Source organism: Octopus bimaculoides, chromosome 5 (assembly GCF_001194135.2).
Source record: "Octopus bimaculoides isolate UCB-OBI-ISO-001 chromosome 5, ASM119413v2, whole genome shotgun sequence".
NCBI lineage: Eukaryota > Metazoa > Mollusca > Cephalopoda > Octopoda > Octopodidae > Octopus > Octopus bimaculoides.
Genome location: NC_068985.1, coordinates 26,859,426 through 26,870,818, shown reverse-complemented (window position 1 = coordinate 26,870,818; position 11,393 = coordinate 26,859,426). Strand labels below are relative to the sequence as shown.

Genomic DNA, 11,393 nt, shown 5'->3' with positions numbered 1-11,393 from the left:
CAAACACACACATACATTTATATATACATATACATATATACGACGGGCTTCTTTCAGTTTCCGTCTACCAAATCCACTCACATGGCTTTGGTTGGCCCCAGACTATAGTAGATGACACTTGCCCAAGGTGCCACGCAGTGAGACTGAACCCGGAACCATGTGGTTGGTAAGCAAGCTACTTACCACTCAGCTACTTACCACACAGCCACTCCTGCGCCTATATATATATATAGTCAATAACAAAGTAAAAGCAGCACTAGTGGTGTAAACCTTATCGATCGCACATACCCGATGTATGTGTTTTGTTTGTTCGCCGGATTCGCTGCGATATGGCGCTTGGGAACAACTCCTGTTAACGCCGGATGTTGAAACAACTCAAAATCATAGACAGACATGACAATTCGCCTCATTACGAATCGAATCGAATTCAAGAGGGATACATACTGATATTTCGCCATTTTTATGGTTTACCAACAGATAAACTGTCAATAAACCTATCAGTAATGTACCTATAATGACTACCGGAATCAGCTGTAAGCCAAATTTGCTCTAATAAGGGAATTATATGAAATGACCATTATTTGTAACTTATTCTCACACACACATGTGTGTGTCTGTATTCATATATATATATATATATATATATATATATATATATATATATATATATATATATATATATATATATATATATATATATATCGAATAGCTACATAATATAGGTTTATGTCTTCGTCTTAATGTGTGCGCGTATTTATATGTATGTACGTTTGTATATGTATGTATGTGTGTGTATGTATTTACAAACACACACACATAAGTCTATCCGTATTTGTATGCATGCATGTGTGCGTGTGTCTGTATGTTTGTTTAGATGTCGATAAATAATATCGATGCAGATATTGTTAGTCTACAAGGTCAAGCTAAAGAAATACATATGGAAGATACATACAGATAAAAGTTTGAAGTGAAGATAAACAAATAAATAAATAACTATATAAATAAATAAATAAATTGCTAGATTTGATGCGTTTATATGAATTTGGGAAATACGTATGTATCTGTGTCTCTGTGTGAGACAGCCTGTCTAACGAAGTACGAGTGTAATTCTGTATTCATGAATAAAACGTGAACATCAAGCACAGGTGGAAATGAGGTGAGGAAACAATGATGTCAAATGGTGCATGCTCGCAATAAATTGACTTCATGAAACAAGCTTGAACATGTTTATGTAAACTGAGGTGTTAAGAAGGAAACTTAAGCAATACAACCAGTTGATAAGGACCACCAAGCTCTCACACACACACATATACTCATACATACACAGACATACTTGCGCGCACACATTTTTATGACTTATTCAGAGGAGTAAGCGCCGAAGTCAGCTCTAAGGGCCTTTGACTTAGAGGTGAAATGAAAGGAAGAAGTTACTTTTAGATCAGGGATTTAGACTGAAAGTTTAACACAGAGTGGGCTCTATTAAGTGTACACAAGGACCCAGTAGAGATTTTAAACTAGGTTATGGGTTAATCCTAAGACCCATGAGTGGAGACAGATCCTCTGGCGAGTTTCCACAGTTCCCGCTTACGAAATCTTTGCTCACAAGACTTTGATCACCCCATGAGTATTGTACGATTTGCCCAAATTGCCTAGTAGTGAAATTGAACCCGAGCCGTGCAATAACGAAGCGAGCTTCTTAACCACACAGCCATGCCTGCACCCATTTGGTTATCTTTACTCATGAATTGTGCTACTTTCTTTCATCGGTTCAGCAAGTACATTCATATCGATTACATATTGATGGTTCACAATCGTTGGATTTAGATAAAAAAACAATTGTAAGAAACAAATAATAGAAATTGTTGGATGTTGATGGATCACTCAAGTGCTAGATCACACTGGGTCTTATACATAAATTCATCGAAAACTAATCCAAATCAGCAGTTTTCTACTACCCAAGTAGTATCAGATGATAACACATGTTTCATGACCTAATTACTTGGTTAAAACACTTCAATATGACCTGTGTGATCATGACAGCAAACGTATATGCAACACACCAATGCAAGAGGCTATCTCAAGGCCCATTGTACCAAACCAAACATTTGTGACACAAATTTACGTGTTAATATATTTCTTTTGATCAGAGCACTCCCGTTAAATCATTCCATGTGGTCATCAATGATTCGTATTCGTATTCCTTCACCAGCACTGCTTTCTGTTCATAGCTTACATCTCTGTTCTGACTTGTTTAGCACGTTTGGCGTAAGTTAACTAAGTACTTACAAAGTCACATGCTTTCTTTAAGTACTTATGTCATATCTTGAAAAAAAATCAAAACAGATTTAATCAGAATAGAAGGTGAGCACCTTATGAATTTGCAGAGCCTCTGGAATCTGGTAGGAAGAAGATATCCTCAGACTGGAAATCTGTTCGAACGCTAAGGACATCCAAAGGCCAAGTGATAGATTAAGCTTACCATCCAAGAACAGGAACGATTCCTTTGGTGTGTTTACAAGCAGTTTTCATCCCATCGAGGCTATGATAAAAGACTCTTGTCTAAGATGCCGCGCAACGGGATCGCGCCCGAATCCACGTAGTTATGAATCAAGCTTCCTAACTGCTTGGCCATCCCTGCACTCGATATGAACTTAGGCCATGACAAAAGCACTCGTATTGCACTCTCTGCCAATCAGTTTCATAAGTGTCAGTAAATTCGATATGAATACAGGAATAAAATGAAAATTTATTTCAAGGATTCTTGGCTAAACGAATATTGAATCGAAAAATAATAGGAATACCACAAATTTGTGATGGAATCTTTTATTGGTTGTTAGCAAACGGGAATATTGTTTCATTTTACCATGAAACTTCTATTTGTGCTAGTTATATTTAATTGAAAGCAATTATCTGCTAATGGACGTATTTAGCAGTCATGTTTATTATACGGATGGCAAAATTTGATTGTACTGTAATTGTACATTTTTATGGAACCGCATATATTGTGATACTAACATCAAGGATTTTTCTATAATTACAATCTGCACCAACTAACTGAAAATCATGTTAAATAAAAACAAAAGAGACTACTTCAATCAAATCGCTTTCGTTATAAAAGAAGACAATTTGATTCTCTGCAAATTATGCATTGTTTTATTCTTTTCTCAGAAATGATTTTGAGAGACGTTTTTTTTTTCTTTTTTCTTTTCCTCAACCTAGAATAGTGTAATGGTCAGCAAAAACAGAATATGAAGTAGGGTCTCACCGAGCCGAGTCAGTGATTCAGTTTCCATTCCAAAGTTGAAAATGTTTCAAGTCTCTAATCTTATTGATGAAGGGCTTAGCGTCATTAACTGGTACGTTTAAAGATGATTGATTGAAACACTAAACTGCCGGGTTAAATGACTGGTAGTGTTCTCTGGTTTATATAATTATTCATATTGACAGTAGTTAGTTGTCAGAAATGTTACAGCACTGGATTAAGATAAACGTCTTTGAATATTTAGTTTCAATTTCCTAGTTTCTGTGTTCAAATCTGATCAAGATTGATTTTTGCCTTTTAATATAAGGTAATGAATGACAATCTACTGTTCCTTTTCCTTACAAATGTGAGCTTTGTGTTTACTCAAAAGAAATCAGTGTATGCCAGATTAGTGATTAGTAACGTCTAGTAGCGAACGTCTTTTGCTGAGTGATCCATTCTCGCTCGATGAAACGTCTTTGACTTGTGTTGCTATTCATGTGAAAGCAATGTGCATGTATGTATGTATGTACGTACGTTGTATGTATGCAAGTATGTATGTATGTGTGTGTGTGTGCGTGCGTGTCTGCGTGTGTGTATGTAATAACTTTCTCTAAAATAATATAGTATGATTTTTGCTCTTACTTGAAAGAAACGAATAGAAAACCAATTCCCGAAGAGAAATTGCTTCTGTTGATGAGAACTGTACATTAACGTATTAGAGCGATTTATTTTATTTCATTAACGAAGGCTAAAGCAACCCCTAATAAGGGTTCAAGCTCATAACATATATCTTTCAGGAAATTCTTTTCATTTTCTCAATGTCAAAATCCTAAAACTAATTAGTATTGTAAGTCTGCTATTTTGGCAATGATATGCCCATTTGTATCATGACAAACCAATGAGGGAGCCACTTGTCGATTGCTTGATCTTTTGTCAAAAAACGCTACCAACTTTCCTTCTATCATTGCTTATTTTCTAGTTAAATGTCCTGGGTACATAGAATATGAAATGACATGAGGTGGTCATGAACGGGGTGCTTTTGATCATAAGTCTGCTCAGTGCTAACATTCTCGTCCTCTTCGTCTCTTCCTCCTTTTTCTTATCATCATCATCATCGTCGTCGTCGTCGTCGTCATCAACAGCAACAGCTGCTGTTGTCAGTTCAAGGGTTGAAAGTCGTAGCTAATCTTACTATCGTTTATAGCGCTGCCCTATTTACAATCACTGATCGCTACGACAACGATGGATGATGATGACGATGATGATGATGATGATGATGATGATGATGATGATGATGATGATGATGATGATGGTGGTGGTGATTAACCTTGATTGAGCAGACCCATGATCGAAGGCATTTCAGCCCCTGATTACCCTACCTCGTCATGTTTTCACGAATAATGCACCTTGGGCTGCGTTATCCAGTGGCTCGTCCTACTTTTTCTTTGAGGTAATAGTGTGTAATTCGAGAGAGATTTTTAGTTGATATTTCTGGCAGGTCTAGAGACCAGGTAGACGCTCCATCAGTGTTACTAGAATCTTCGTTTATGATTATTAATCCTGGTTTGGACGAGTGCGTACATGACCATCTCATTGTCTTGCATGTATCTCGGACATGCTCGACTGACGGCACTACCGTGCCTGTAAAGTTTATCTCGAATAAGCAAAGCTCTCGGTAGCACTGCCAGGCCAGAGATTTTTGGAAATTATCCATCAGTCCTGGGCCGAATGTTCTCCAGAAAAGAGCGGCTATCTGATCTTCGACGTCCAAGGTCTCCCCAAGATCTTCGTCGCACTTTTCCTCCACTAATCCTCTATAAAAAGTTAAAGTGGACGTTCCATCTATTGCACTGTTCGAGTGGACGAGGGCTGTGAGCAGTTGTAGACATTCCACTTTCCAAATGCTCTCCCTCGGTCTTTGTTTTATCTAGGACTGCAGCTCCGTTAAAGAAACTAGCTGCGGAAATATGTGTCTGGCGAACGGTGACCACACCTGTTCACCGTCAAGGAAGCACTGGAGATATCGTAACATCAGCGCATGTCTGCGCATCACCAGCCACGGCATGTCCAGGCCACTACTCAGCGGGTGTTGACAGCAGATAGACCCCCTGACTATCGAGATGTGTCCCTTCCACAAGAAGCGGAAAAGTATACGCTCCAGCGTAATCAGATGGTGGCCAGGACAAGGCACGACGGTCAAGCGATAGTAGATGACAGACGCGATATATGCGTTAGCCACATCTGCCCGACCTTTCAGGGATAGCTTTCTCTCGGCCCATTTCTGGGTGAGATTAGTCACCCTACTTGTTACCTCGTCCCAGTTTTTGTCCATCTGGAGGTCCAAACCGAACCAGAGCCCGAGCAGTTTAACCGGTCCATCCGTCCAGCGCCCAACAGTTGGACGGCATGGACTTGCTTCTCCAGGTGCCGTGTCGCAAACCCATTGATTTTTCTTGGTTAATCGTCGCTCCTGAAACCGCTTCGTAGTCCCTGAGAGCGGTGCCGATCATTTCTATGCGTTTATGATCCAACACCACTACATTGACGCCGTCGGCATATGACAACACGCATTGCCCACAACCTAGGTCACACAGGATGCCTCTCAACACCTTCAGTTTGTGTAGTAGTGGCTCAAGAGTCAGTACATACAAGATAGACGAGAAGAGGCAATCTTGCTGGACCGAGCGCATGATGTTGAACGGCTCTGAGAGGTGACCGTTCACTATAACCACTGAACAGATGTCGCTGTGCATTGCAGCGATCCAGCCCCTGAATACAGGCCCGAAACTAGCTGCCTTGATCACCCCCGTCAGGTATAGATGGTCAACCCTATCAAAAGCTTTAGACTGATCTAAATTGACCAGGGCTCCACCCGTGCCAGGTTCTTTAGCCACTTTTTCAATGGTGCATCGCATGAGGTGGAGGTTGTCGTGGATGGATGTTTTCTTGATGGCTCATGTCTGTACCTCTCCAACCAGATCCCCGACGACAAGCACCAACCTCGTAGCTAAAACCTTGACCAAAACTTTGAACTCTGCATCCAGTAGAGTTATGAGCCTAAAGTTGTCAATACAATCCCCCTTGTTCGGGTCTTTTCTCAGGAACGCCACCGCTCCTCGGCTCACAGAACTTGGAAATTCTCCTACTCTGTTGCCAGTTGCAGTAAACATTTGCTCAGGGGTCGCCGAACAAGTCTGGCATGTAAGCGTAAAGCTCAGTTATCAGATCAGTTATCATTTGCTCATCGTGATCCAGCGAAGATCGGATCGTGGATTTATTGCCACACCGTGCCTCTGACACTCGGGCCTATTGAACGGCTTTCTCTTCGTGTCTAAGTGCTCGTGCCTCAGCTCTGACAACGCAGCTTTCGTGTTCTGCATTGAAGAATTGGTCGAGTGCCAATCTCGTTGCGAGCACGTCGGTCGCGATGCCTTTTCTAAAAGCCTCGTCTAACTTTTTGACTAGCCTGCCCTCTACTCTTTTTTCTTTCTACTGCTAGTCCTTTGCAAAACCTTATCGATTCTATTCTAATCATAGTAATACAATAAATTTTTAGGATACGCTGGACGTTTGCACCGAAAACGAGCTGTATCAATAACACTTTATTTCGGGTAACATCACAACTATCATCCTAACTAAACCAAACAGAGTGGAAATGTAAGCAGTTTTTGAAGAGAGGCCGTTGACAATTGTGCAGCATTTATAACCCTCACAACAACACACATACACACACACATTCTTTATTTTGTCCTGTACCGCCCTTAATGTTTTCTTAATGTAAACCCTTGTGGTTAAAAAAGAAATCGTTATTTATTCCTGCATCATCATCACATCATCATCATCATCATCATCATCATCATCATGATCATCATCATCATCATCATCATTATTATTATCATCATCATTATTTTTATTTTATTAATAGGATGCCATTGAAGGCCTGGCATTTCAGACAACTCATATCCTTTTCTCTGTAGAATTTCGGTCTACTGTTACACGGGGGGTAAAATACTTAATCATGCACTGCTTGTCATTAGCCGCTCGCACAAACATGACCTTTTGCATCAGATACTCAGTCGGGTGGGGGTGGGTGGACGGGATATGTTAGTGCGCCAATGTCGGTGGTTCTGAGTGTAGCTGGAACGTGGATTCGAGGTGGTGGAGATAGAACAAGAGAGTTCTGAATATGCGGGGAGAAGTGGAATGGAGGAGTCAGTACTTGCCTCTCCATACTCCCGTAGGCTCATGTTTCTTTTTACTATACTATCATGCTCCCTCTCTCTCTCTCTCTCTCTCTCTTTCTCTCTCTCTATGTCACGTATACATTGTATTCATACGCATGTGTGTATAATATCTGTTGTGCTTACGCCTATGGATATATCAGTAATCTTGCACACACACACTCACATCACTGGCACGTGCATACATATCTGTGTTCATGTATACGTATGCACACATTCATAAAATCTAATTATAGGTGAAATTATGGAAATAGGACTCTGGAGACTGAAGGCAGGCATTTTAGAAGCAGAGGGTTCAGCTAGACCAGTGTCTCTCAAGACAGAGCGCACGTCCCACCGGTGGAGCGTGAGTTACTTTAAATGGGGCGTAAGTAAGTAACAAGTGAATGAAATTTGCAATAAAATTTCAATTTCACTTCTTTTGAATATACTTTGTTGATGATGGGGCGCACGTATTTTTAAACAATCGAAGCGAAGCGTGGGACAAAAACCAGTTGTGAAGCATGAGCTAAACGATTCGATGGTGGTTCGTATTATATCTGTAACCGAAATAATTTTCTTAAAAAATATTCCAGACCCTCAAGATTTTCAATGACTTATTCAAAGAAGGCAGGGCAGCACTTATGATCCTTTGTAGACATTCTATAAGACGTGGGAGGAAATTATCCTCAGACAGGAGAGCTCGCGCGAATGCTTGCAACAGAATAGACCCTGCTAAATGCGCCAGGGTTGGGGAAAGAGGAAGAGTTAAACCTTGTAATAGATTGAGTCCGCCTCTTAACAAGAAGGGTCCCCCCACACCACAACCACCACGGGCTTTGACACAGCTTCCGTCTACTAAATTCCACAAAACTCGAAATTGCAACCAAGTCTCCTTCAAATTACGTCATACTGACTTAAATAAATGATGCACTAGACAATGTAATTCTAATATACAAAAATAAGAGAATTGCAGGCCGGAACCTCTTTCACTATACGTCTTCTCATTCAAGGATAACTTTTAATTTAAACTGCGAAAACTTACATCTAGATGGACTCTTTATCATTTGTGAGTTATATATGAAAGCTATAAGATCATCTCAGGCAAGTTGCAGAATACAAACTAACTGTTATTCACTTGATAAATTGTGGCTTTCAAAGTTATTGGTCTTTTGATAGCTTAACAAGCGATTTTCATTGATATTATTCATTTTTTTTATTAATTAGTGCTGAAATAGCGTTACCTTTCTCGTTATTTTACAGGTACGCCATAGCTGTAGCCTTCAAACATGTCGATCCAGCGTTTCCTTACATCAGGTGAGTCTGATTATCTTTGTTAATTTAATCTATTATCATTATTTTGTGATTAGTCGGATAAGAGAATCTGTGTTTCTGATATACGCAAGCCTCCAATACCATTACGATTGGAGACTAATGTAGTTGGGAGTTCGGTTTGTACATTTTAATATCGATGACTGCTGGGGCAACGTAAGTGAGAAAGAATTTATTTTAATAGAACTGACGTTCCTGCTAGCAAGGACTGAACGAAGTTCCTATAGGGACTTGAGTGTGGAGGGATACAATATAAGGAACGAATTTGTCAGAGGAAGGGAGCTGAGACCGTTTCTGTTACAGTAGAAAAGTCGTTGTGAAGTAGATATTTAAGGGTAGCGGTAAGTGATTCCTTGCCAACCAGTCAGATAGACTTCTGTTGGATGCAGTGTAGGGTGTGTGTGTGTGTGTGTGTGTGTGCAACACCGTACCTGATGTGAGAGCAGTAGTCCATTGTAAGTCTCATTTATAGAGAGTCAGTAATTATTCAGAGTTTAAAAGTATTTTCTTCTCCTAAACAAAGATGAGGAACATCATCCCTTCTCTTGGCGAATTCTAAATGCTAAAATGAAAATAAAAGCTTTTCCCTTGCGTCCTTCTCTAGAATTATATAACTTTCAAATATTCTTCCTGATTTTCAATACGGTCTCGTTATATCTCCCTCAAAGTATACTGCACTGCTTGAAACACAGAATATGTCGTATATTGTAGTCGTAGATAAAAATGTCTGTAAAAAAAATAAGATGTCGTGGCTGGAATATTTTTGAGTATAGGTCTTCCCATTCAGAACGCATCTAGAGATAAATAACAATATCGTGGGTTGGAGGAAACAAGAACTATTCTTACCCAGGTATCCTGATATTTTGACTAATATGCAGATCTTCTGACATCAAAAGTTATTTCGAAATTACCCAAGCGTTCCACCCTTAATGTTATAGGGAATAAGGTCTACAATATCATTTATCATGAAGTGGAATTGTATAAAGAAATAAAACTGAGAACAGATTGTATTTAACGCTTACAACTAAAACTATCTCTTGAAAAAAAAAATATATAAAAGTGCTGAAACCATTGTTAGTGCATCAAAAACTTCTACTACATGTTCTCTGACAAGTTGTACTTCGTATGCAACACACCTGCAACATGAATGCCACCTATAGCATGCTGATATGACTGCATGAAAAAGGCCTTTTGTTGGAATTTTCAGCCTTTTCTACGTTTTTCCCACTTAATGATATGTTATAGTTTTGTGTGACTGTCAAGAAACACATTCAGTGCATGTCAATGTAACAATGAATCTGTACCTCTTTCCATTAGGGTCACCATATTTTTCTATCTAGAAACATGACCATTTTTAAATTGAATTCTACCAGCTAAATTGAAATCTGAAATATGTCGTTATACACATGCGTACATAAATAATACATACATCATCATCATCATCGTCGTTTAACGTCCGCTTTCCATGCTAGCATGGGTTGGATGATTTGACTGAGGACTGGCAAGCCAGAAGGCTGCACCAGGCTCCAATCTGATCTGGCAGAGTTCAGATGTACATACATACATACGTACATACATACATACATACATACATACATACATACATACATACATACATACATACATACATACATTAATTACACACTACATGCGCGTACACATACACATATGGTACACTTTAAAAGGTGCGCCGAAAAGGCGTGACACGTTAGCAAACAGTTTGGGCACGGCAGAAATGTTCCACACTCCACTCCTATGATGGACGTGGTTTGTCAAGAGCCATCATAATTCCAGATAGGCAAGTGGGCGGAATCAGCACCAACATTTCACCGCCCCATACACAAAACACCCCTCACATACATTCATACATACTTACATCGTCACTTTGCTGGCATGCACTGCTCTCTCGTATATGCATACACATGTGTATCTGTGTCTGTGCGTAGATGTGTGCATGTGTAGCTAAGTACATACTGAAAAGAATTCCAAACTTCAATGGATGCCCGTATAAAGATGCTGATATTATAAACAGGTTCTGTGGAGGACTATATTTTTAGACTTCATGTGTATTCTATATATCTGCACGTTTCATTTTGGCTACAGAACTAAAATGTAAACACACACGATCGCGCACGCATACATGCACACGTCGGTGTATGTGTTTATATATCTACATACACTTACACACACATACACCCATCTAGTTATGTTTAAAACAATATATGAGTGCGTGTGTGTGCATATGTGTGTGTGTGTGTGTGTGTGTGTGTTTGCGTGAATGCATGTGTGTATATGTTAGCGTGTATGCATATGTGTGTAAGCTTGTGTGTTTCGTGTATTTCTCCAGCCAACGAAACCTCATCATTGGACCTGCTAGAAATATCAACCAAATCTCACTAAAATCCCATCTAAGTATTCAAAACGAAAACTATGGACATGTTGAACAATGTATCTGTATATACACATCTTTCTCTCTCTCTCTCTTTCCCTCTCTCTTTCTCTATCTATCTATCTATCTATCTATCTATCTATCTATCTATCTATCTATCTATCTATCTATCATCATGGACGGACGGTAGACACATCGGCTCCCATGT

The 11,393-nt window shown here is 39.5% G+C and overlaps 1 protein-coding gene across 1 annotated transcript in view; it reads left to right on the top strand.

Moving 5' to 3' along the window:
- Positions 1 to 11,393, top strand: part of LOC106874369 (DNA damage-regulated autophagy modulator protein 2) — a gene marked incomplete at its 5' end in the record, with an annotated part of 53,703 nt that overhangs the window by 1,673 nt on the left and 40,637 nt on the right. Inside the window, one exon of the mRNA XM_014922083.2 lies at positions 8,728 to 8,781. Coding sequence (XP_014777569.1) covers positions 8,728 to 8,781 — 54 coding nt within the window. The remainder of the gene's footprint in view (positions 1 to 8,727; positions 8,782 to 11,393) is intronic.